The following is a 27,393-nucleotide window of genomic DNA, read 5'->3' as shown; positions in this document are numbered from 1 at the left end:
AAAATCCAACTGAGGTCAACTAAAATTATTAAATAATATTTTATTTTATTTCATTATTTTATTGTTTAAATGTATATTTTTAAAATATTAGATTATTTAAATATTAAATAGTATAGTCTATTTTTTTTAAAAAAAAAACAGATTTTTTAAAAATATTTTAAAATTACAAATTTTAATAATCAAACTTCAAAATATGTGTAATTCATCGAATATAATTTAGTTCGATTAAATATAAATTAGGTTTAGTACAAACACAAGTCCCTCTCAACTTAAAACTTTTTAATGGATTGAACAGTGAATTTATTAGACTCAACTCAACGTATTCGATCCAGTAATAGTTCACCCACAGCAGAAAAGAAAAGGAATAAATAAATAGAAAGTAAACAATAGATTACCCAAAGAAAAAAACACAATGCAATGAACATATCACCTGAAATTTAAAGTTACCAGAATAAAACATTTAAAATGTTAAAAAATATGTTAAATTATTCCTTAAATGTTAAAAAGTTCTATAAACTTATACATGACCTTAATAAAATATATGGATTTAGGGACTAAATTAATAAATAAAAATACAAACTTAAGGATGAGATTGATAAACACTTAATAGCTGAATATTAGTTATATAATCTGATAATAGTCTGAGATTGGCAGCTTCTAGGCTGTAATTATGTATGTAGATACCAAATATGCAATGCATCATTCCATTCTATTTCTTGCATTTATTCGATATGCTTTTTCTTTCTAAAATTAAAATTTCAAATTCCATTCACTGCCACCACTCACAATGGAACTATTTGAGGAGCAACTTAACTTCTTTTATTGTACTCTACTCACAGCTCAAAAAAGTCAGATAGATAGATAGTCAACAAATAATCATCACCATCACTCATTTAACCTCCACTATCTTTTTCTGTTGAATCCACTCATACCCCAACATTCTCAAATTGTGCCCCAGATTATTATTTAAAAAAAACAAACAAAACAAAACATATGGGTCTGTTCATCTCTCTTCAGTCTTTTTTGCCTGCTTCTTTTAATGTCTTACTATTTTGTTACTTGATTTTGCATATGATGTGCGACCATGAACTGTCATTTGTTTGTCTGAGAATTCCGTGATCTTGATAGCAAATTAGTTGTGCCATTTCATCTAGTATCAAAATTAATAGCCTTAGGGAATGTGAAATCTGTGTCAATAAGTTGTGGTGATGCAATAGTAAGATTGAAAAGTAAAACAAGATAGACTAGAGTCAGATACCAAAGGCTTGTGCAGTTCAGGATGTTGTATTATTGGAAAGAGTTAACAGAAGCAGTTTGTGGAATTAAGGTATTCCTAAGACTAATATTTTTTGCTGAGCAATGTGGACGATCAAATGTACAGTTATTAAAATCTTGCTAGGAACATAATCTGATAAGTGATTTACAGAGGTAAAAATGATTCTGTATATATTGAGTTGGAACATTTTTGCACAAGTATACATGTCTATTGTCAATATTTGTCAAGGACAGACATTTATTTCTAGTCTTTATTCAATTGCTGGTTGGATAATGCTACATTCCTCAGCCATTCAACAACCTCTCTGATGCTCGGTCTCTTGAAAGGATTGTGGTTGACACACATGCAGGCTACATCAAGAACCTGCAGCATCTCTTCTTCAAAGCCCTTGCCTCTCATAAATGGATCAAAGACTTGATCTTGTTTTCCTTCACTCCTCATATGTTGAACCCAGGAAACTAACTCCCTTGACATTTTTGGCTTGCTTACATCCACAGGCCTCCTCCCCGTTAGCAGCTCAAGCATGACAACCCCAAAGCTGTACACATCTCCTCTCAGAGTTGCCACCCATGCTTGTCCATACTCTGGGGGTATGTAACCTAATGTACCTACAAGTTCAGTTGTAACATGAGTATGATAAGGAAGAATGAGTCGAGCCAGCCCAAAATCAGCAACATGTGCCTCAAACTTTTCATCAAGAAGTATATTGCTCGACTTTATATCACGATGCACTATATGTGGGTCACATATTTGATGCATGTAAGCCAATCCAAAACTTGCACCTTGTGCAATCTTCAGTCGAGTAGGCCAATCAATCTGAGATGGACCATCAGCCTTCTCATGCAACCAGTAATCCAGACTTCCATTTTCCATGTAGGAGTATATGAGAAGCCGAACACCCTCATGCACACAGTAGCCTTGCAGTGCAACCAGATTTTCATGCTGTGCTGTAGACAAAGCCTCTACTTCTGCTTTAAATTCCCTTTCCATAATACCCAAATCTCCTGAAAGTTTCTTGATGGCCAGAGCAGTGCCATTGGGTAATGTTGCTTTATAAACCAAACCAAAACCCCCACATCCTATTATGTTTGCCTGACTGAAGTTTTCAGTAGCTTTTAATATTTCAACGATGGTAAGGTCCTTGATTTCACTTGTTTTATTAGGGAACAGTACCACTTGGCTAGCCTCTTTGTCAACCTCAGGATGAACCCCACTGTAAGAGTTGATAGAAATCGATTCTAGTTCAATCTTGTCAGCGTCTCCACCAGGAGTGATCCTCCTCTTGGATATTACCCACACTATCAACACTGAAACCAAGGAAACAATGCCAAAACTGGCTGCAATGGCAAATCCAATGATCAATTTTTTGTTTGAGCTGTGACCACGTGCAGTAGTACCCTGTTGAGGAACACAAGAGCGCCGAACAACTGCACCACACAACTGTGGGTTGCCTTCGAAGCTGGAAGAGGAGAAAGTATCAAATTGACTACCAGTGGGTATGGGCCCTTGAAGATTATTGTATGCTACACTGAAAGCAGACAAAAAATGCAAGTTTTTGAGTGAAACAGGAATTTCACCGGAAAGTTGGTTTCCTGAGAGGTATAGTTTCTCTAGGTTAATCAAGTTAGAAATCTCCGGTGGGATATTGCCAGAGAAATTGTTGTTACTAAGGTCCAGCTGATGAAGAACTTTCAGTTTGCCAATCTCCACAGGGATACTGCCATTGAGGCTATTGTTTCCAAGATATATTGCTGGTGGTAGGTTGGAAATCTGATTATATTGCATCTGAGAAACATTGTTGGCATTAGCAAACACGGGTAACTCCAGATAAGTCCTTTCTACTTCGTCATAGGCCTTTTGTGAAGTTAGTGCTGGAAGCGTTGTGAGCTCAACTGGAAACATTCCTGTGAGGAGGTTAAAAGACAAGTCTACGTAGAAAAGCTCAGGAAGTGTGTGCAGCCAAGGAGGAATTGAACCACTTATTTGATTATAGGACAAATCCAAGACCTCCAGCTTCTTCAGGTTATAAAGCCAGTGTGGTACTTGGCCTGTGAAATTACAACCGCCCAAACCAAGAACTTGGATCCCTTGGAATCCATCTGGGTTTGTTACGTTGACATCATGTGGCATCATTTCATTGAAAAAATTCTGGGAGAGCATAAGAGTGCTAAGGTTCTTGAGTCCCATAAGCAAACTCAGTGCCCCAGTGACATTACTGAGGTTGTTGGTAGAAATTGATAGGAAAGCCAGAGACTGCAGTTCAAGTATGTCAGCTGAGATCTGTCCCTCAAACTGGTTAGATGCTAGCCTTACTGCTTTAAGTGATTTACAGGCATACATGGTTGGTGGTATAATACCAGTAAAACTATTGTTGCCAAGGTCAAGTGCTGAGAGTCTGAGGAGTCCAGAGAAATTCAATTCTGAGAGGCTTCCCTCCAACAAGTTGAGCCTTACATCCAACATCACAAGGTTGACACACTCCATTAGAGATGGGGGCAGAGTACCATTTATTTTGTTGGCATGAAGGAGTAAACGTTCCAATTTGGAGAGCTTACCAATATCCGAGGGAAGAGGCCCGGTGAAATTATTGGAGTAGAGCTCCAGAACTGTGAGGTTGGCAAGGTTAACAATGCCCTCAAGGGTTCCACTGAGTTTATTGAGGGGCAAGGAGATTTCTTTGAGAGCAACAGCATTGAAAATATCATCAGGGAGGGGCCCGGATAGTGAATTGGAGCCTGCTCGAAATTTCTCCAGCTTGGAACATGCTCCTAATCCTGGCTGAATCATGCCAGAGAAATCATTGGAGGAATAATCCAAGAATCTGAGAGAGGAGGAGCTACTGTGGTTACTACAGAGGAGAGAAGTGGGAATTTGACCCGTGAAGCTGTTGTTACTAACATTAAAAGATGTCAAACTCCCTCCTGCGACTGCATCTCCCAGGTGCTGAAGGAGAGAAAGTGGGAGTTTTCCGTGGAATAAATTACTTGACAGATCAAGCTTCAGTAGAGTATTGCCACTGGTATTAGCAACAAAGTGTGGCAATTCACCAGAGAGACGATTGTAGCTTAAATCAAGATTCTGCAGGTGATTAAGAAGAGAGAAAAATTGGTTTGGGAGATTACCGGATAAGCGGTTATGGGATAGATCAAGGTGGGAGAGAGCAGTGAGATTTGTGAGAGATGGGAAGATGAAGCCAGCGAGACCCCTGGAAGGTAGCAAAAGCTGTATGACTCTGAAATCCTCATCACAAAGAATGCCTTCCCACAGACAACAATCAACAGAAGAAGACCAATTGAGAGGAGAAGGAGTGGATATGTTCCTGGAGAAGGCCAAGAGTGAGTCTCTATCCAGTTGGTTACAGGAGGCGGCTTGAACAGGAAGAAGGAACGAAGAGAGAAGAAACAGTACTGTGACAAAGACCATTAAATTGGAAATCATGTAGATGGAAGAGGGTGGTGTTGGTTTTGATGTTGATGGGGTTGGTCCTCCTCTGGGACTGGGAGCTCTCATCAGAACGAATCCCCAGAAGGAAAAAATGGAGTCTTTAAGGTCCTTCCTTGTTAAAAGTTGAGGAAGAGAAGGAATGGGGCATAAGGGGTAATATGGGAGGTAGCATAGCATAGGAGAGACCAGGCATTGACCATGTCCCAGGAAAGGAAAGGTAAGAAGGGAGAAAGTGGAGTGATGGAGACAAGTGGAAGATAGATAAATCAAACAAAAGAATGGTAATAAAATAAATCATTTGTATCAAAGCGTTTACTTTTGTTCTAAGGTTGGGTTGGGAGGGGCGGCGCGTAGTGCCCTCAGTGGAATTTCTCTATCATCATCATCATCATCATTCACAACCATGCCATACATAACGTGTGAAAGTGGAACTCATAATCATAAATAAACTACTGCACAAAACAAACATCTATTGTTGTCCCTCCTCTTACCAGGGGATGGATATTCTGCCTCAAACCGCATCTTCTCACTCCAACAACAATGGATGGATGCCTGTGTCCATGTTCATGTTCATGTTTATGTTCATGTTTGTGTTTGTGTTTGTTGTGGTGTGCCACTCAGACTCATCACAAATTTTATAACACTCTTTTCTTTTCTATCATCTTCAAAATCTACAAATAAAATATAGGAACTGTTGGAGTTTAAGATTTGTGCGGGTGTGAATGATGGTGCCAAGAAAATATAAGAAAATTCCACTACTTCATGCCATGTCCATATCACTTACAAAGGACATGCTTTCAACCACGAAATTTCACCCAGACAATCCCTCAAATAAAATAAGTTAGTAAAAAAATCAAATATTCAACGTTCTATTCCAATGTAGTTATACGCAATATGTAGAATACATACCGACACAAAGATACTATACAAACACGAATTTATATATTATAAATTATATAAATTGATAATAAAAATTTATTTTTATTTAATAGAAAAAATGTTTTTCGTGACTAGTGTAAAATAATTTGTTTTTTATTTTTATAATCATAATAAAAATTTATACAATAACTTTCACTATAAGAAAATTATGAAATAAAAATTAATTTTAGAAAAAAAAATAATTAGTTGTTAAAGTGACTAAATTAGAGACCTTTTCAAAAACAAAAAAAATGGTTTTAAATTAGTTTCTATTATTGTTAAAAAGTTTATAAATTGATATCTAATTAGCAACAAGATTTTAATTACCAATTATTTAGATTCTAAATTTGGTAGCAAAAATCTTGGTTGTTAATTAAATACCAATTTAGAAACCATTTAACAATAGAAACTAATTTATAAACAAAAAATATTTGTAGTCTCTAAAATGGTTTTTATTTCATGATTTTCTTGTAGTGTTTGAGTTTTTAAAAATTAATATATTTTTTCTTTTTTAAATTATGTTAGAACTCTCCGAGTATTGTCAAAAATTCAACACATATTTTTTTTAATTTAATACTTTTTAACATATTTTTTTAATTAAATACTTTATCAATACATATCTTACGAATATTAGTGTTTGATATGTTTATCCATATTATTTAAGAGACATGTTCAAACCTCATTAGTAAGTATTAAGTATGCAAACAAAATACTATGCACATAGGTTGACTTTAGCAAAATTATTTTTGGATTACAACACCTAAATGTCAGATTAGGAGTATAATTTAATACGTTTCATTAACATCAATCACAACAATAATAAAGACAAATTTCTTATCAGCTGAGATTGTTTATACGAATAAAATAAGATCATTCTACAACAATATTCAGAAAATGAAATTTACTTTTTAAAGCACTTTTGCTTAGAATCTTCCTTTCATTTCTTGTTAAACTCTAATTATTGAACTATAAATTATAAACAGGTTTAAGGGTCTTGATTTTAAACTAATCTCACAGTGGTAGGTTTTATTTATCATATCTTCTGTACTGTTTAATAAAACTTGTCGGTACATATATATTCCCATCATCACAAAACCTGTTTTGATAAACTGATACAAAAATGTAGTGTCTGCAACTTGATAATTTAATTACAATTCTGCTGTTGACTTTTGTAATAATGGTTTTTAAAATACATTATTAAAAACCACTTGAGGTTATTGCTGGAAATTGAGCTAATGTAATATAATAATAAGCAATATTCTGGAATTATTATATTGTAAGATATTTTTGCTGCAAATGCATAGATTACTCTAAAAGTATGAGGTTTGAAAAGTTATTTTTGACTTAGTGTATTTAGGTTCACATTTTATATTGTTTAAGAAAGGAATAAAGCAAGTTGGTATTAAAAACTGAGAGATACTTTGGATTTCTACGAGCAATTCAAAACCAGTTTTATATTGTATGAATCATGTGAACAATAATTTTGTGAATTATAAAATATTTGTGTTACAATATTCTATGGACGTGCATGTTAATCAATAAATTCTATGATTGATTTACCAAAATTGCAAGCAAGTGTCTTATATTTTACAATACAATTTGTTATTGTTTTCATATTTAATGCAGGTTGACTTAGGGGTATTTAAGACTTTCAACATAAATTAGGTTAAGCCTGTAAGTAATGAATATAGAACATTCTTTTCAAAAAATATTTTAAAATTTGCTTTACTTTTCTGTTATTGATTATTTTATAAATGCAAAATATATTAGTTTTGTTATGAATAATATTTATTTGAAAACTCAAATCGACTAAACTGATCTAAATTTAATTTATAAGTCAAATTTTATGATGATGAATTAAATTTAAATTATTTTTTTAATTTGATTTGGTATAAAAGATTATTTTTAATATTTATAAATATTTAGTTATATATATATATATATTAATTAGTGTGGAAGAAGTATGTTAGATTCCTTTTTAATAAAAATAAAGATAAAATCAATTTATAGTGTAAACTCTTTTTACTTCTTTAATAATATTAATAAGAAACTTATCACTCATTGTAATGTAAATGACAAAGTGTAAGATTTTTTTTTGGAGATTACATTACTTCTTAGAATATTGATGTACTGAGTGAAATAATTTTAATATTTGGATAGATGTTTTAAATTAATTGTCAAAAAATTGATTAAAAATTGTTAAGAAAACTTCTATCTTGAAAATTATTCATATAAGTTTTACATTTATTATTTAGTTCTCGACATAGAACATTAATGTTCTTTAAACTTTAATTTTTTTTATAAGATTTTAAAAACAATTGTACTAAAAATTCAATGAACAACATACTTTTTAAATTCATTGTTGTGCCATTGATCTAAAGTATTGATGTTAACTTTTAAAATTCCTAACATTATTTAGTCCAAACATCAATTTTAAAAAGTCAATCTGGATTCGAGATGGAAGGTAGTTCAAATACAACATTCAAGAGAACATTGAAAAATTCCTAAGGCCATTAATGCATCTTCAAATGCTTTCTCTTCATTCTTTTAAACAAGTGTGACTTTCTTATCCTTTTTCTTTATATATTTGCTTCCTCAATGTTCATTGTCTTCCATTTTATTTAGGACAATGATATTTTAATTCAAATTTTACTTCTTCTAATCCCATTTTTAAACTTCTACTTTTACAATTAGATGAAATAATTAAATTGTCCAATTTACTTTTCCTTCCTTGCATCCCATCTTCATTATTGTCGTTTATGCATTATCATCGTTATAAGACAAAGGACAGAAAAGATATCATTATGGAAAGTTATTTATAGAACATATAACATTTTATGTGTTCTAGATAACTTATTTCCAAAAAAAATGCATTAAAAAATGTATTATATCCATTTTTAAAAGTTTGTTCTCAAAATTATATCCCAAAAAACTTGTTTTATAATGTGTTTCTTGTATTTTGAAAATTTTATTTTAAAGAAGGATAAAATAACCATTTTTGAAAATTGTGGGGTTGTAGGTTTAAAAGTGGGGGTGCAGGAAGTAAAATCCTTGAAAGTAGGTCAAATTTGAGTTAAAGCACTGTCTTCTTGCACCTCCATAGATTTTTTTCATATAAAAATTTTAAAATTTGAAATTATTATCATATAAAATATTTTTATAATATAATTGTGTGATAATTTATTGATTTGAATGTAAAAAAAAGTTTAAAATTGTGAATTTATATATAAGTTCCATAAAATTAAACAAAAGCTTAAAAGTTTAACATTTAACTTAATTTAGTATTAATTACAAATTATTACAAATACAAATTATTAATAAAATTTATAAAAATGTCTAATATATACCATTTCTTTCTTATTAACAACCTAAAAGATCATCTCAATTTTTGTTTTTTTCTTTTCTTTTATCCTTTCTTCTTTAAACCAATATTCCCGGTTAAAAGCTCAATTCAGGGTTAAATCCAAAATACGATTAACAAACCCTAAAAATAAAATAAGATTATCAAATTTGGGAATATAACGAATAAAACAAAGCCTATCATATAGCATCCAATAAATTTTAACATGTCACTTACGCATGACAAAAATGCCCTTTAGTCTTTAAATAGAAGTGGAGGTACAAATAATAATGTATTTCGAATTTCTTATTTTAGAATACAATTTTGGATATAGATTTTCGAAAGATCTTTTTGGATTATGTTTTCTGGAATAATTTTGGAGAATATTATTTTCAGAATATGTTTTTATATTTATTTTTTTTGGAATCTTTTTCCTATAAAATGTTTTTGAATTTTGTTTTTCAAAATTTATTTTCTACTTATTTATGTTCTAGGTATGTCTGTTCAGATGAGATTTTGGTTTTTAAATTTTATTTTCATAATGAAAAAAAATCTATTTTTAATTTTATTTTTAAAAATTTATATTTTAATTTTGGAATTAAGACTAATTTTAAAATTTCAAAAACTGATAGGGTGTAGGTTAGAATTAACTGGGTGCAAGAAGAAAAAACGATAAATAAGATAATCATCACCCATTTCGTTACAATGTAAGCCCATACTTTCTACTTGTAATGGAAAGTGTTATTCCCACTCCCAATATTTTCAAATTTTTTGACAAAATTACCCTTGTTCCTTTTGTGGATTTTTCACAATACATAAAAAGAAGTTCATATTATATTATTTATTTATGAAGATTTAATATAAACAAATATAACATTTTTAATTATTACTATGCACCATTTTCTCTTTCATATTTTTTTAAATAATTAATATAAACTAATACATAATAAAAAAATTAAGAAATATATCAAATTAAACTTAATAAGTTATAAAAAAATAAAACTTAATAAAAATACACTTACAGCGCGACGATATTAACATTTGCGGTAGTGTGTATAAACAAGTTATTTATTTTTTTAAAGGTTGCTTTTGAATTAAAATTAGATTAATTACTATATAAGTTATCATTTACATTAGTAATCAAAATAACTGTGATATAAATTATTCTTTTTAATTGAAATTGAACTAATAATGATACAACTTACAATTTTAATAGTAATCAATTTCATTTTATAATAATTTATTCGATTATTATCGATAAGCTTATTTTTTACAAAAGTTAATTAGAGTAATATCAATAATTTACAATTAATTAATTCAATTTTAATTAAAATGATAGTGTGCATCATATGGTATCAAAAATTAATTGAATTTCAATTAAAATGTAATTTGCATTGTGATTAAATTTATTAATTTTAAAAAATTAATTTTTATGCGTAAACCAATTATTTTTGTTGTGTATGTTATTGAAATACATAACATAAAGTATTTATGTTGTGTTAATTTTCCGTAAAATTTAATAAAGCAAAATATATATTTTTATTATGTTTGGTCACAGTATATACAACAAAAACATTTTTCATAGAGAAACGCAGTCCCTTCAATTTCTTGCACCTATATTCAAATGGAGACATGCATGTGTAATTGTGAGTGCAGCAGTTTCAAAGATATAGTAGAAACCCATTAGCTAAGAGATTAAGATATCTGTATATGATGATAGTTAAATCAATGTTTCTGAGTGTGAATGAAAAACCAATATGTATGACAGGCACACATCGATATGAAAATACGTATATAAATTTTTAAAATCTAAAACATAGAAACACGAATTTATATATTATATTATATAAATTGACAATAAAGATTTATGTGTATAAATATATTTAAGTTGTTTTTTAATAGAAATATGTTTTTCATATTTGGTTTAAAAATATTTATTTTTTATTTTTATAATCATAACAAAATTCATAAGTTTTAAAATTATGTTAAAATTGTGTTAGAATTGTCAGAAATTCAATAAATAGTTTTTGAATGGAATACTTTACCGAATGTCTCAATAAATATTTTAAGAGTATTAGTGCTTTGTGTGACATATCATTTAAAAGACGTGTCTGAGTCTCATATATTACGAAAACATAGGCATTCTATGGAATAAGAAATCGTGTTGGGTGGTGTGATTGGAGCAAGTTGTTGTTTGTTTAAGAATATTCTGATTTTGAGATGCATAAGCATATACACATTAATTTGGTGGCCATTATTGATCACAAATGGCTCTCATGCTCGAAGTGTTCATCTTTTACTCTTTCCTTTTTTTTCTCCGTTGATAGCGGGGATTTAGGCTGCAGGTTAAGTTGTCATGCCACTGGTTTGTAATGTATGATTAGGGACACCCCTGTTGGAGGCAAACATCATTGCAGCACTGCTAAGGTTATCATATGGTTTTACTTTTTTTGATTTACCCAGTTTTGGTTTTGGATTGGTCCCTCCCATTCTAACCTCTTTGATGTGACACCCTCGGTTGTCCCTTCTTCATGCTGCTTAACTCTACACAAAATTACACTAACTTTGGGGTTAATCACACTACTTCTATCTACACTCTTGCATTGCATCATTCCACGTCCCCACTAACTTCAAAATCTCAATCTCAGTAGTTAACTTCAGAAAGTAAATTGCAGCTGTCTCCAACTCTAATAATTATAGAGCATGGATGATCTTGGACTTCAGGATAAAGTGAACTTCTTCCACATCATTATTAGGCTCAGGAGACGGGGATGCTTCACTGGTTTCATTTGATAGACCAATCGATACTAAAATTTATATACATGCACGGCTAATAATGAGGGCCATTAGATTCAAATCAAACTGCATGGGTTGCAGTTTTGGACAATGAACACGGATTGATCAATTCTCAGATTCACTTTCTGAACTTTGCAAATAATTCTAGAAAAACAAAACTTCAACTGCACTTTTCAATTTTCATATGCAGTGTAGCTGTTTGAGTAGAGTATTTATTTGGGTTTTTGACAGTAAGGCATAAAAGTCAAAATGAAATGGGGCGTGGATATGCAGACATTGGGATCATAGAATTCCCTAATCATTGTGTGGAATAAGGGATCAGGGTAATTGATAACCAGGTGGCGTGGCTGTGTGGGGAGCCACAGGCAGAAACATAAAGGGAATTGTGCTGAACTTTGTATGGGCACACATGATTTGTAGGTTCTGCATGCCTTGGTTCCCTTCCATTTTCGAGAGCTATAAAGGTGGAAGCCACAAAGATCATGGCAACAAATCGCAACATGGCAACAAATAGCAATCTGAAGAATGCTATGATAGCATTCTTGGTCCCTCTGCCCTCCATCCTGCTCTACCTCTCATTCCAATCGGCCATTAGAGGCTACCCACAGTCTCCATCTTCTTGGTCAACTCTGTGGACATGGTGCTATCACCATCCTTTGCTATTGGCCAATGTCCTTTTCTTCTTCAATGTCAATCTGCTCTTCTGGCTCATCGGCCTAATCCAATCCAGCCACTGGGTACACTTTCCACTTAACTTCCCTTTTTTCTTCTGTTCACTCAGATGTATGTAGTTTCGCTTCGGGTTTGGTTTTGAGCTTGACACAACTTTTGCTGTTGGTACAGATGATTGACCCGTATTGGACAGTGATACCTGTGATGCTTGTTCATTACTACTCAACTCACCCTTTGGCTCAGTATAACTGGCTGAGGTCGAGGATGGTGATCTTGTTGACTTGGTTGTGGAGTATTAGGCTGATCCACAACTACTTCAGGCGAGAAAAGTGGCAGTGGGGTGCCAGGGAGGATTGGCGTTTCACTGATTTGAGCCATCAGTATGGAAAACATTGGTGGTGGACTTCCTTCTTCGCCATCTACGTGCCACAGCAGGTCACTCTCCATTTCTTGCTTTCTGTGCTTTTACATGAAAGATGCATGATGAACCCTTTTTATATAATAGTTATTTGCACCTTCTTTGCAGGTTTTTCTGATTGGATTATCATTTCCGTTCTATGTTATCCACTCGGTGAGTGAGCCTCTGAGCATGTGGGACTTTGTAGCAGTAGTTATGTGTATCTCTGGTGTTGTCATAGCATACATTGCAGATACTCAGCTTTACAACTTTGTGAGTAGAAACAAGGAGCTAAAAGAGGGAGGTAAGGCAGAGGTTCCCATTCTTGAGAAAGGGTTGTGGTATTACAGTCGGCATCCAAATTACTTTGGAGAGCAGGTGTGGTGGTGGGGAGTGTTTGTGTTTGCTTGGAAGCTGGGACATGGATGGACCTTCATAGGGGCATTGGCTAATAGCATGTGTTTGGGTTATGTGACAAAGCTTGTGGAGGAGCGAATGTTGAAACAAGAGAGCAGAGAAGAAGCCTATAGAATGTATCAGAAGACAACTTCCATATGGGTGCCTTGGTTCAAGTCCTCTCCTTTGGAATTAAAATGGAAAGATGCTTGATTCTGTTTTATTTTCATCACATCAGTGCTAGTTGTAGTAGTGTAGCCTTGTTGGTTAGTTCATTCTACCACCAACATCAACATCATCATCTTAATTTTCCCTACTTTGTTGATTATGTAAGAGAGACATGAGTTGGATCATGTCATGTCTAGTCCCATCATTTTTGTATCATATTTATCACTATTACTAGCTCAGAACAATCTCTGAAATGGATTCTGCATATATTCTCTTATGATTTTCGTGATAACGAAGTTCTTTAAATTCCTTTCAATTATTGAATATTATGAAAATCGACAAGGAGAAAGATATTCTTTTTAACTTTATTCTCCTAATACTTTTTACACACTTCAATGTAATTTTATCATGTTGATCAAATAAATTTTCTTCAAAAATGTATTTTTTAAGATAATTATTGCAAAAATTAATAAATTTGCCATACATTTTAATGCATAATTTTAGAGATTGAACTTGTTTGCAAAAGAAAAAGATTTTCCTGCCTTTGTCGACAGTGTATGTATGTTGTCGTGTTGCGTGTCTTTGTCGGTAATAACACTGTGAAATTGTCTTGACGATAAGCAACAGTAAAAAAAAGCATTTGATTATAGGCATGAAATGATGATTAGTGATGGTCGGAGTGGGTATGGCACTAAGAGGAAAATGGGTTTTGTTTCCACTCTATTGCTTTTTCCTCATTCCGATTTGCTTCTCGGCGGCGGAGGAAGGAAAGCCGCCGCAACAGCGGAAGCTGCGGTTCGGAGAAAACGGAGAGTTCAAGATCTTGCAGATTGCTGACTTGCACTATGCTAATGGGAAGACTACCCACTGCTTGAATGTGTTGCCTTCTCAATATGCTTCTTGCTCTGACCTCAACACCACCGACTTCATCCAAAGGATCATCCTTGCTGAGAAACCCAACCTAATTGTCTTCACTGGTTTCTATTCCTCCCAATTCCTAGTTTTACTTTTTCATCTTTTTCTTTCTATTTCAGTGCACAAAGATGCTTCTTTTTGAAACACCATCCCTCCCCCCCAATTGGATAAATCTCCATACATGTTTTTGTTCTAGGGCAATTGTTAATTGAAGCAAGGGAGTAAAGGCTTTTCCGTGGTAGTAATTTCAAAAATGGAATCAGTTCAAATTTGATGATGAAAATTAACTTCATTTCTTACTTTAATCACTGAAATGATACCTCTCAATAGCTCTTTGAAGCGAAAGTGAAACCTTCCATGATAACCTTCTACATACATATCAAAGATCATGACTTTATGCTAATTACTTGCGTTTAGGATAGGCTCCAAGAGAGTAGCTGATTAGAATTGAATGAGTTTGGGTATATTAGTTTGGAGTTTGCAGTTTTTACTTTATGGAGCAAGTTGGAATTGGGTTGGCTGTTGATAAGATTTTGTGTATTCATGTTGGTGTGACAGGGGATAATATATTTGGATATGATGCCTCGGATCCGGCTAAATCAATGGACCAGGCATTTGCTCCTGCAATCGCTTCAAACATTCCTTGGGTAGCTGTTTTGGGCAACCATGACCAGGAAGGATCCCTCTCTAGAAAAGGGGTGATGAAATATATTGCTGGGATGAAAAACACTTTATCTATAGTCAATCCTCCGGACTCACACATAATTGATGGTTTTGGGAACTATAACTTAGAGGTTGGAGGAGTTAAAGGCACTGATTTTGAAAATAAATCAGTGCTCAATCTCTACTTTCTTGACAGTGGAGACTACTCCAAGGTTCCTTTCATTCCTGGCTACGGCTGGATCAAACCCTCTCAGCAACTTTGGTTCAAACGGACATCACAAAAGCTTAGGGTAGTGTTTTACCTGTTTCATTCACTAGCTATATTTTGGCTCCTGTACACTTTTTTTATTAGGGGATTATGGATGGAAGTTAGTGGGTATTCATTAGATGCAGAGCTGATTTTCATTTCTTTTCCTTGATACTCTTTGGATTAACTATTTGCTCTTTGTTCTGCAGAAAGCATACATGAATGGACCAGTTCCTCAGAAAAAACCTGCTCCTGGTCTTGCATACTTTCACATTCCATTACCTGAATACGCTAATTTTGATTCATCAAACTTCACTGGTGTGAAACAAGAAGGCATAAGTTCTGCTTCTGTAAATTCTGGCTTCTTCACAACATTGGTTGAATCCGGAGATGTGAAGGCAGTTTTCACTGGCCATGATCATGTCAATGACTTCTGTGGCAAGTTAACAGGTATACATCTTTGTTATGCTGGAGGATTTGGATATCATGCTTATGGCAAAGCTGGATGGTCTAGGAGAGCAAGAGTGGTGGTAGTTAGCTTGGAGAAAGCAGAGAATGGCCCTTGGGAAGATGTCAAATCAGTTAAAACATGGAAACGCCTTGATGATCAAAATCTAACTGGTATTGATGGTCAGGTCTTATGGAGCAAGAGTTTTGGAAGTAAGATATCTCTGGATTCTGGAATACTCTGTACGCTGTTTCTTGTTTCAAAACTTGTGCTACAACAGACTCATAGATGAAATCTATCTTTAGAATTACATATTACAGAGAATAAATGGAGACATTAAAATGGACTTCTGTTCATGCTTCATTCTTGGCATATGAGTTGATAGAAATATATAAAGGAAACACAACTTTGTGTCACTTGCATGAAGAAATACTGGATTTGGAACTCTTAGTCTGTTAGCTTATTAACTTTGTCTGACTAATTAACAATGTTTAGAACGAGAAGCTTCTCCTCTTACTTATTGCTGACAAAGGCACCTTGTTGGTCACTTTTCAACGACATACATACACACTATTGTAAGACTTGGAACATAAACCAAACAGCATAGAAATAGGGTGGAAGGAAATGAAAAGGAAGGGAGATAGGATAAAGATACCAAATAAGAGAGGAAAGAAATGGAAAGTTTAGAAATAAAAGGAAATAGAACGAAAAAGGTTTTGTTTGAATGGATCGAAATAAAAAGAAATAAAATGGATATTTTTTTTCTCCATTTCTTTGGATGATTGGAAAAGAGGATGGAAAAAAAGAAATAAATTGCATAAAAATGTATTTTTATACTAAGCAAGTGATGAAATGGTTGATATTTTCTTTTGTTTGAGGTGCTGACTATGATTTATGTGTAACTTATTGCTTTCCATTTCAAGTCATCTCCCTTGATTGTTTGTTCTGGTGCAATTGTAACAGGCAACCGCAGGAAAAAACAAGATGGTGACTCTTGAAAACTTAAGGAGTTGCAGACAAATGTTAGTATCATGAAGGTTATTTTGGAATGTCTCAGTATGTTTTATACATCTTTTTATCAAAGGAACCTGTTTATTACACTTGCTATAATCAGGATGCAACAATACGAGGTAGCTTGGTGAAAAATAATATATAAAAGGAATGATCGCAACTGCGGTTCAAAAGCTAGAATCATGGTGTCCATATATCTCTGAAGTATGGTCTCAACATAAAAGGCTTATTTAAGAAGATGCACCATGAATTGATAGTAGATTTCTACTTGTTTGTGTGGATACTTATGCTATATACTACCTGATAATGATAATACGTTTGCTATAAATTCACAAATTACAGTACAATGACAATTTCTGGAGGCAAATGTGCATTTATTGCCTAGCTTGACACTGGTTGAATCAGAAGATAAACATTCTATCCCTTGTGCACCTATGTTTGATGATCATATAGATCAGATTAACAGCATTGAGTTGGAGTAAATCTTGAATTCTGCAAGGACTGAATAGAGGAAATGGCAAGTGGTAACTCCTACAGCAGTAGTGGTGTGGTGTAGTGAGAAAGAAGCAGATAGAAGGCAATTCGGTCATTTCACCAACTGTGGAGGTGTAGGTTGAAAAATGTGGGGGTGCAGGAAGCAAAAGCCGTTGGATGGTGGCTCTAGTGGGCTTCAAACATCTGTTGTGTAAGCAAGTTCACATATTTATACTGCAACCAAACTCAGGGTGTTTCTCCTGCACCCAACAAATGGCTTCTTGCACCCTATCATTATTCGAAAAGACCATTTTACCCCTTTTAAAAATGACTTCCAGGTTTTTTTTTTGAAATATTTCTGGAACACACTTTCAATAACATATTTTAGGAATTCTAGATTTATTATTCTGGAAATTAAAAAAATATGTTCCGAAAAGCATATTCTGGAATGGTTTTTTATCTTCTGGATTTCTTATTTTGGAAACCACTTTATTTACGAAATCCTTATTCTGGACACATTTTTTCTTACTGAACTCTTATTTCTAAATCACCCAAAATTATCAAAGATAATTCTGGTATTTCAAATAATGAAGGGGTGTAGGAAGAAAAATGTAGGAATGTAGGAAGAAATACCTCCAAACAGTACTCAACTCCTCACCCTATTATGAACTTTATTTTGACAGAAATACTAACAAATAATATATGGAATGAAAACTTTAAATAACATTGGATCGATGAAAAAAGTAAAAAAAAAAACTGAAGTGATTGAAAGATGAGAGATGCGGTGTCTTCTATTTATGCCACAAATTTAAATCCAAAGGTGGCAACATGGAATGACAAGGTTAAATTATTTGAATTTGGTCAAATGAGTCTTTTTGAAGAAAACAAATTAGAAGCACAGAGATTAAGCAAAAGGAAATTGGTTAAAAAGAAAAAGAAATTGACGATAATTTTTTTAAAATGTTACTTTATTAAAAGTTAGAATGATACATTTTTACATTGATAAATAAGACTTTCTTATAGTAATTAAATATAAATTTACTGAACTTTTCTACAATAATTAACAATAAGTATATTGTTTTATAGTAATTAAATTTTTATACCCTTAAAAATTTTAGTCTGAATAAACGAATCCTATAACTTGAATGTGTGAATTGGGTGAGAAATTGGAGTAATTGTTAAAGAAATAATTGATATCCACAAAATGTTTGTGATTGGTGCAGGGAAAAATAGCATATAAGAATCTGCATCTCCTCTGTTTTGTGATGACACGTGGCAGTAGATTTGATGGATGTGAGCCACCAGATTTTGATTTTTTTGAGGTAATCCTATCCAATTAGATTTCACATGCCACGTGGCAACCCACAATTTCATCATTCCTATCATTTGGGATAAGATTCTGTATACATCAACAATTTTGCTTTTCTTTACCATTGATCATCAAACATATACCCAGAAGCAGAATCATTAAAAATTTATTGTTTTGAATCAAGGGTGAATGGCTTCCGCTTGTGCCTCTTCTGCCATTGCTGCTGTTTCCATCTCCACGCCAAGGCAAGTTTATCCAATTTCCCATTATTTGCAGATACATTGATTTATGCCATTCCATGCATAAAATTTGCATATATTCATCCATTAATGTGTACCTTGAATATGGAAATTGAAGCATTGTATGAATGAATGCATGATGATTGATGAAAAGTAGTGGTGAATGTGTACAGTTCCCAGAAGAATGGATCAGCCTTGGGAACTCCCAAAGCTTCTTTTCTTGGTGGAAGGAAATTGAGGGTGAACAAATACACAGCAGCAGTTGGAGGACGATCCAGCACTACAGTGTGTGCAGTAGCCGAGCCCGACAGGCCCCTATGGTTTCCTGGCAGCACACCTCCTCCATGGCTTGATGGCACTCTCCCTGGAGACTTTGGCTTTGACCCTCTTGGTCTTGGTGAGTGAGTGCTCAATATTCAATTAAGATGAACAATATATGCTTCCTCACATATAAGAGTGTATTACAGAATATGCTCTAAGCATTTTGGTATTGAAATTTTATTCAAAGTGAATTTGTTATGAGAGAAGAAAGTGGATTTTGATTGGTAGGATCTGATCCTGAGAGTCTGAGGTGGAATGTTCAGGCAGAGATAGTGCACTGCAGATGGGCAATGTTGGGTGCTGCTGGGATTTTCATTCCAGAGTTTCTGACAAAGATTGGTGTCTTAAACACTCCCTCATGGTACTCAGCTGGAGAACAGGAATACTTCACAGACACCACTACCCTCTTCATTGTTGAGCTCTTTTTCATTGGGTGGGCTGAGGGTAGAAGATGGGCTGACATAATCAAGCCAGGGTGTGTCAACACTGACCCCATCTTTCCCAACAACAAGCTCACAGGAACTGATGTTGGTTACCCAGGTGGGCTTTGGTTTGACCCCCTTGGATGGGGAAGTGGCTCTCCCCAGAAGATCAAGGAGTTGAGAACTAAGGAGATCAAGAATGGTAGATTGGCCATGTTGGCTGTGATGGGTGCATGGTTCCAGCATATATATACTGGCACTGGTCCTATTGACAACCTCTTTGCCCACCTTTCAGATCCTGGCCATGCTACCATTTTTGCTGTAAGTTAATTCAACCAACACCTACACTCTGACTTCTATTATAAAGCTTTCATTTTCGACATTATTATACAACTTGAGATCTAGCTAGCTATGCTACTTCATTACACTATGATTTTAACTTTAGTTATTGAAGAATTTATACTTATCTTATCTTTGTTTGACCACCACTACAGGCTTTCACCCCCAAGTGAAAAGGGCTGAAGATCAACAATGGAACCTGGGAGAGGAGAACATGTTTGACAGAAGTAATAGAGATAAAATATCTTAGGAGAGGAGTGTTTATGTCTGTAGAATGCTTGTAATATGGCTACTTCTATATATATGCACAGAATGATAATCCAACTTGCCGACAACTATTCAAGTTTTAGATGCCATGGATGCGTTTAAAATCTGAGAGAAGTGTTCACATTTCATCACTTATAAACTTTTCTCTTTAGTTCATCTTTAGTTCATCAAAGGCTAGTCATAACAATTAGAAATTAGCCTGCTACATTCCTGATCATGCAGTATTCTAAAATACTTCCTCCAAAAATCATGCAGTTCATATAATGGTAAATTCTCAAGCTATCGTAATTATATAATTAGCATGTATGTTAGTATATATCCACAACTCAAAATAAAGAAGTTGTCTTTGTTCTATAGCTGAATTATATATATATATATATATATATATATATATATATATAAAAATAAACAATAATAGCTGAAAACAAGAAAAATTATAGAAGTTCTTTCTTCAACTCTTTCATTTTTTAACAAGAGAAAAAAGGTAGGAAAAGTTGAGAAGTTGGAAGAATGAGATGAAGAAGAATTTTAGATGGAATAGAGAGATGATTTGGAGAATGAAGAAAATGAATTTGTTTCTCACAGATGATGATTTATCAGAAAATGGTGTAGAGAAAGTTTACAAGACTATGTTTAGAACACTTTCAGACTTCCAATGATGTTATTCTGGAATGGAAAAGGGAACAGATTCAGATTTCTTTTTTTCTTTTTTCTTTATAATTAAAGAATTTTATTTTTTAATAACTATATTAAATTATCAAAATATCATTTTCCTTAGTTTTGGAAGAAGTCTATTGCATTTGCTAGTTTGAGAATGTCACATCAGATCACAACCTAACATTTATATTTATATCATCACCAAGTGTTACCATGATCTTTTAATACATTAAAATTATTAAATAAAAATTAATTTTAAATATAAAAAATTAATGAATCATTATATTAATTAAATTAAAAATTATTTAAAAAATAAAAATATATTAATATTTAAAATAATTTTTATTATTAACAAAAAGTTTAAATTATTTTTTAAATTACTATATAATTAGAATTTACTATATAATTACTTTTTAAATAATATTTGATTTCAATACAAATTTTTTTTACTTATTAATTACTTTATATTCTAAAGTTAAAGTTGATAACTAAAATTTTGGTAGTTAATTATATACCAGTTTAAAAATTAGTTTATAAATTTTATTAATAATAAAAATTAATTTAAATATTAATATTTTTTTAGTTTTTAGAAAAGTATATAATTTAGTCAATGTGACTGATTAATTATTTTTTTGTCTCTAAAGTTAATTTTAATTTAATGATTTTATTTGTGTATTGAAATCAAATATTATTATTTTATTCGTAGATTTTTTAATTATGATAATTTAAAAGTCTAAAGTTGAGAAAACTTTAAATAATCTCACTTGTGAAGTTCCACTTAGATAAACTATTCTCTATATTCTCCCATTTTCTGTAAAAAAAACTATGAAACATTACTGGATCCAAAAATCATATGGGCCAAATGCATACAGGACAGTGACTTAGTTTTTTCTGACAAATACTTCCTACACCCAACATAATTTTCAAATTCCGAAAATGCTCTTTATTCCAGAAATAAAAATCCAGAATTGAAAATAATACATTCTACAAAAGTAGATCCAGAAGAGATTATTGTGTTTCGAAAATAAAAATCCAGAAACAAAAATCAAAATCTTATTTTGGATGAGAAAATCCAAAATTGAAAAATAATACATTCTGAAAAAGTAGATCCAGAAAAGATTACTATGTTCCAGAAAAAAAAAGTCAGGAATGTATTTTTATATGTACCCCATTTTTTAAAGACATTTTCGTATTTTTCCCTGAAATTGGGTGCAGTGCTATGGTGCAGGAAGCAATTGCCTTTTTTCTTTCTTTAAGAACTGGCGTAGTCAAACAAACTCTTTTGTCACGTGGGTGACAACAACTTAAGACTACTTTCTGCACCTCCGTCACTTCTTCAGTCACCTTTATAAATTTTAAGAAAGATAAAAATAAAAGCAAATATCACTTTTGGATTACCTATTTAACAACTAACAATATTATATTACATAATCCATAACTTATTTAAGAAAATAAATATAAAGGATTACATAATCTGAAAGTCAAAATAACCACTTATGGATTAAGTAATTCAAAACCTATTTAACAATTAATAATACTGGATTATATAATCCAGTATTGTGAGTTGTTAAATAGGTTCCAGATTACATAATCTGAAAATAGTAATTTTTGACTTCCAAATTATATAATTCAAAAGTGATAATTTTTATTTTTTACTTTCGAATTACGTAATTCATAGTGTAAATTAATGCTTTTATTTTAATATTTTTTAAGGGTAATTTTGATAATTTCAATATTTATGAGGTTACTAAATAAGTGATGGAGGTACATTTTTAAAGAAAATATTAATTTGTCCACTTTTTTTGTTCTGAAATATTCATTAAATGAATATATAAGTTTGATGCTTTATTTCTTCCATAATTTAACTTGAGATATTTGAGCTATGACAATTTTGTACTCTCTTGCTTTTATTTTTAAAACAAAGTATTTTATTATAATTAGACTTAAGTATGTTTAATTTTAGCTGATAAAAAAAAAGTATGTTTAATTTTAATGTTTCCATTTCTTTTAGATTCTTGACATTTGTTTATCGTTAATTTTTAATTCTTATTGTAGTTAGTTTAACTATAAAAAAAATATTACATGTGTCATAGGTCGGATTTAAGTAGTTTTAGATTTTTATACATATGATTAAAGTTCGTATGGTACAATTTTAAATAATAATAAACATTTTATTATTTTTTCTTTATATTATTATAATAATTGAAATAATAGAGATTGTGCTTGAGAGTGGATTAATATTTAATATTGGAAAAAACTAAAAATAGGACCGGAAGGTAGAGAGAACAGGTAAAACATAAACAATAATTCGTTACATCAAATATTAAAGTTTCTAGAATTGATTTTTTTTTTTATAATGTTTATTCAAATTTCTGTTTTTCTGTTTCCTTCGATACATGTTTGTATTAGAATTTGAATGATAAGTATTCCTAGAGAGCTTTCACCAAGATAAGTTTAACTACTCCTTCAACACTTCTAGTCTTTCCTCTATTTAGTACTCCCATTGTTTCCCAAATGATCTCTCTTCTTCACAACTTTTACGACTTTTCATTTTTATCAGATAGGTGAGGTGTACTTGGAAAGTCCGATGATAAAGTCAAAATCAATTTCATTAAGTTACTATCTTTCTAAAAACCAGTCTACTTACATACTAATCAAGTCACCTATTTATACCGTAAATTATTTAGCTTTAGTCGCCTTACACTACAAGAAAATCATGAAATAGAAACCAATTTGTAGAAACCAAAATAATTAGTTGTAATAGTAACTAAATTAGACCATTTTAGAAACTAAAAAGAAATTTGATTTCTAAATTAGTTTCTAGTATTTTCTATTATTGTTAAATAGTTTCTAAATTGATATCTAATTAGCAACCAAGGTTTTTTCTACCTGTACTGGTATGGACGAGGCTGGGACCCACCTGACTGCCCGAGGCCGAGTCTTCTTGACCGGCACTTGGGGAACCTAACTGAGGCTTAAGGGCTTTTGGCCGAGAGGAAGAGGTCGACGACCCACTTGGCCGAGACCTTAGAAGACTTGGTCGAGACGGCCGAGACCACAAGGATTTGGCCGATGGCCGACCCATACCATGGGAACATGGCCGATGGCCGAACCCTATTACAATTAACACTCAAACCGAGATCAGTGAAGTTAATCCATCATCAAGAATTAGGTAATACAACCCTAAGTGGTATCCACCTTGATAAACGGACCCAACAAGGTAGGTCCATTAGAATAATATAAATAGCGCGCATCCCAAGGAGTAAGGTATGTCATTTATTATTGTTCACCTACCTGAGAGCTAACCACCTGCTTTACTGACTTGAGCGTCGGAGTGCCTTCGCAGGTACCCCCACCATCCGGTGTTCACCACCCAGTCACCTGACCGACCGAAGGAAGGAGAAGAAGACTTCAATAGTTTTCTAGGTCCCATCTCCCTAGCAGGAACACTACCAAATTTAGAAACTAAATAATTGGTAGTTAAAACCTTAGTTGCTAATTAGATATCAATTTAGAAACTATTTAACAATAATAGAAACTAATTTAGAAACCAATTTTTTTTTAAGTTTATAAAATGATCTCTATTTTAGTTCCTATTGTAACTAATTATTTTGGTCTTTAAAAATTGGTTTGTATTTCATGATTTTCTTGTAGTGTTATTGGATTTTTATTGTATTTATATTTATTGAATTCACTCCTTATATTTTGGACGTCTTCGTTATTCATACAGTGCTAATAACATGTATGATTCTGTAATCTCACATTTGTAATCAAAATTTCGTTAATCATAAAGTAATTAGCAGGACAAGGAGATGTTTGGATTTAACAGTCTCTTGATCTTACAACTGATATTGTTTTACCTGTTAAATAAGTATCCAACAGACAAAGTTTATAAATAAAAACAGAAAAGAAGTTTGTTTTGGTAAACATAAACATGTACATAATTATTTATATTTTAAAGAGTTTAGAAATGAAAACAAAAAGTAAAGTTTGTCTAAGTGAAATCAAAGACGTTATTGAGTAACATTGTTGTGTGGTGGTATTAAGAGTTTAGTATTGAGAGCAGTAATAGTAAAAGTAAAAGTAAAAAATGGTGATGGAAAGTTGTGTATAAAGAAAGAGTGATTGAAAAATGAATAGTTTGAAAGAGAAGAGCACGTTGGACGTACAGAGTTGAAAGTAACGACATGTATGGTACCACAAGAGAAGAGAAGCTTCGTACACATTACATTCTCTTGTTCCTTTCAAATTTGGTGCAATAAAACAAAAAACACAGAAAACAAACACATGTGGCTGGTGTTTAACATACCTAACTAGATACCCACATCTTCATCTAACTTCAAACTAGTTTTTTTCTGTCTCACATCTTGCAAGATATTACATGCAGATCTCTATCTATAATACTTGTTTGTGATTTGATCAGTTTAGTTGAGATGTCAAGTTTCATTTTTTTATCAGCAAGAAACAATAAAATTAAATAGACTTACTTCAGGGGTAGTTCAACCCTTATAGAGTAAGATAGTTCAAAAAATACATTTCCATATACATATCAAAATAAAATAAACCTCATACTATCTACCTCGACACTACCAACTAAAGTAGAAATAGAAATATCAAGGATAAACCCTTATCAAAACATTAAATCGAATGCATACATACCAAGGGTTCTAGACACCAGTCAGAAAACGAAAAACTCGTTGACGGTAACTTTGAAGAGATCCAGGATCAAACATTAACTTGTGCCAGGAAAAAACTTCAGTATGATCAACCACTCCACCTTTAACTAAACAATTATTATTATGTCTTCAAATCTTACTAACCAACGCAATCCAAACATTATCCATAATAAGATTTACTCAATAGACACATATAGAATCTTAAAATATTTGAAATATAATGATACCTAAGAGGGATTTTATAAAAAAAAAATAAGAAAGTGAAAAAAAAAAGAGGTGTTACTATGTGGTCCATGTTGAGGTTTAGTACAATTATAGAATGATTTGGATGGATGAGTGATGGACAGTGCATGCGTCCAATCCAATGATCCAATATTAATTTGGGGTAATTAATGGAAGGCTCACATGAGAAGTAAAGGGAGCTGAACTTTACAGTACAATTAATCTGCTATAGCTTTATATATCTTTATATCTTCATCCATCGAAAATAAACATAATAATCAAACATTTTTCCCCTCCTCCTCTTAATTAGCCCTATCGTCTACTTTTCTAGGGTGGGGGACCCTTAATCCAAACCCATTCTAGATCTACCATACATGCCTCGTCTTACCATTTTTCCATCATTCTTTTACTTTCATTTTATACCACTTTCTACTTCTATTCCTTTCATTTTTATGTCTTTCCCAAACAAACACTATGCAACTTCTCAAGTACCATAATAACTCCTCATCAATTATATCTTCTGACATAATTAAACAAACTACAATTTAAATTTAACTTTATCGTTTATAAGTGAAGTTTACAATCACTTATATATTATGAAATATTCTTATATCTAGTCGATATAAGATCTCCAACACATCTCTTTTACATTGAGACCTATCAATTCGTGCATGAGACTATACATGATGGATGGTTTGTGGGTGATCTGATAAAACCAATAAAAATTTTAGATAAAATAAACTCTAGATAACTTTGATATCATATTATTAAAAAGTTAACTTTAAGTCTAATTCAACTTTATAAGATCGGCTTATCAGATGAAGTTTGTACTTATTTATATAGTATAAGATATATTTATCTATAGTCGATATGAGATCTCAAATAAACACTCTTCTTTAACGTCCCTTCATTCCTTTTATTTGTAAATAAGAGTAAATAAGAGGTTAATTATATATATTTTATTATAAAAATGTTATATTACTTTTTCATATTTATTTTTCTCTAAAACAAACACCTCCAACTTTTTAATACCCTATACGTTACAAGTACCCTTTCAATAAAGGATAAAGGGAGGGATTTATAGACAGTTGGAGACAAAAAAGGACTACTGTACCTTTTACAAGGACACACGGATATAATAACATTTTAATTAATTGATTCGAATATTATGTTGGACACCAAATCTGTCATCCAATTACAGGAACAGCATGTATGATTTTTTTTTATGTTCATCAAATCTATTATTTAAAAAAAAAAAGCAATCTTATTATGAGTTTTTCCTAATTCATCATAGGAAAGATTAATTTCACTTTTATGGTATATACTTAAATTGCATCCAAGTTAAACATATAATTTAACATTTATATGTCCAATAAATTATTGATTTAGATTTTATACATAAAAGGTATTATATCAATCAACATATAACAAATGTTATTCTTTTTATCAGAAAAAATGAATTGAATAAAAAAAATCTTTAAAGAATACTTCAACCTTTCAAAAAAAGTTATTTAGTATAATCACCCATCTCATATACCATGTTACTAATGTTATCCAACTAACATATAATGAAAATATAAACTAATAATATTAATTGCATCATGGTTAGAAATATAAACACCAATTTAATAAGTTTTTAAAATGCTGATTACATATAAAATAAATAAAAACCCATTACAATCTCAACACTAACAACATTATTATTTTATTATTTTATCTGAGTTATAAGTGACAAAAAAAGAAAAGAACTAAAAAAATAATAATAAATAAAGTTGT

General features: G+C 32.0%; 4 protein-coding genes across 6 annotated transcripts; 3 read left to right on the top strand and 1 right to left on the bottom strand.

Moving 5' to 3' along the window:
* Positions 1–1,419: 1,419 nt before the first annotated feature.
* On the bottom strand, positions 1,420–5,544 carry LOC137822538 (tyrosine-sulfated glycopeptide receptor 1). Its single transcript, XM_068627435.2, has one exon. The coding sequence runs from the start codon at positions 4,895–4,897 to the stop codon at positions 1,520–1,522; it is 3,378 nt and encodes a 1,125-aa protein (XP_068483536.1). The 5' UTR covers positions 4,898–5,544; the 3' UTR covers positions 1,420–1,519.
* Positions 5,545–11,247: 5,703 nt separating this feature from the next.
* On the top strand, positions 11,248–13,684 carry LOC137822536 (uncharacterized protein C594.04c). The gene is made up of 3 exons (XM_068627433.2): positions 11,248–12,511; positions 12,618–12,881; positions 12,973–13,684. Exons 1-3 carry the CDS (start codon positions 12,257–12,259, stop codon positions 13,450–13,452), a joined length of 999 nt encoding a protein of 332 aa, XP_068483534.1. The 5' UTR covers positions 11,248–12,256; the 3' UTR covers positions 13,453–13,684.
* Positions 13,685–13,746: 62 nt separating this feature from the next.
* On the top strand, positions 13,747–17,517 carry LOC137822534 (putative inactive purple acid phosphatase 29). 3 transcript variants are annotated; one of them, XM_090295244.1, is made up of 5 exons: positions 13,948–14,384; positions 14,881–15,275; positions 15,442–15,892; positions 16,644–16,702; positions 17,034–17,517. In XM_090295244.1, the coding sequence occupies exons 1-4, from the start codon at positions 14,078–14,080 to the stop codon at positions 16,676–16,678; spliced, it is 1,188 nt and encodes a 395-aa protein (XP_090151370.1). In that variant the 5' UTR covers positions 13,948–14,077; the 3' UTR covers positions 16,679–16,702; positions 17,034–17,517. The 3 variants fall into 3 exon arrangements, with proteins under 3 accessions (XP_068483531.1, XP_068483530.1, XP_090151370.1); XM_068627430.2 differs by lacking the exon at positions 17,034–17,517 and having other exon boundaries at positions 13,747–14,384; positions 16,644–16,871; XM_068627429.2 differs by lacking the exons at positions 16,644–16,702; positions 17,034–17,517 and having other exon boundaries at positions 13,747–14,384; positions 15,442–16,110.
* A 977-nt stretch (positions 17,518–18,494) lies between these two features.
* Positions 18,495–20,144, top strand: LOC137822537 (chlorophyll a-b binding protein 7, chloroplastic). The gene is made up of 4 exons (XM_068627434.1): positions 18,495–18,719; positions 18,887–19,110; positions 19,263–19,777; positions 19,951–20,144. The coding sequence occupies exons 1-4, from the start codon at positions 18,664–18,666 to the stop codon at positions 19,966–19,968; spliced, it is 813 nt and encodes a 270-aa protein (XP_068483535.1). The 5' UTR covers positions 18,495–18,663; the 3' UTR covers positions 19,969–20,144.
* Positions 20,145–27,393: the final 7,249 nt, after the last annotated feature.

This window comes from Phaseolus vulgaris, chromosome 9 (assembly GCF_051622355.1).
Source record: "Phaseolus vulgaris cultivar YP4 chromosome 9, ASM5162235v1, whole genome shotgun sequence".
Classification (NCBI taxonomy): Eukaryota; Viridiplantae; Streptophyta; class Magnoliopsida; order Fabales; family Fabaceae; genus Phaseolus; species Phaseolus vulgaris.
The sequence above is the reverse complement of the archived record's forward strand: the minus strand, read 5'-3'. Positions and strand labels throughout refer to the sequence as shown.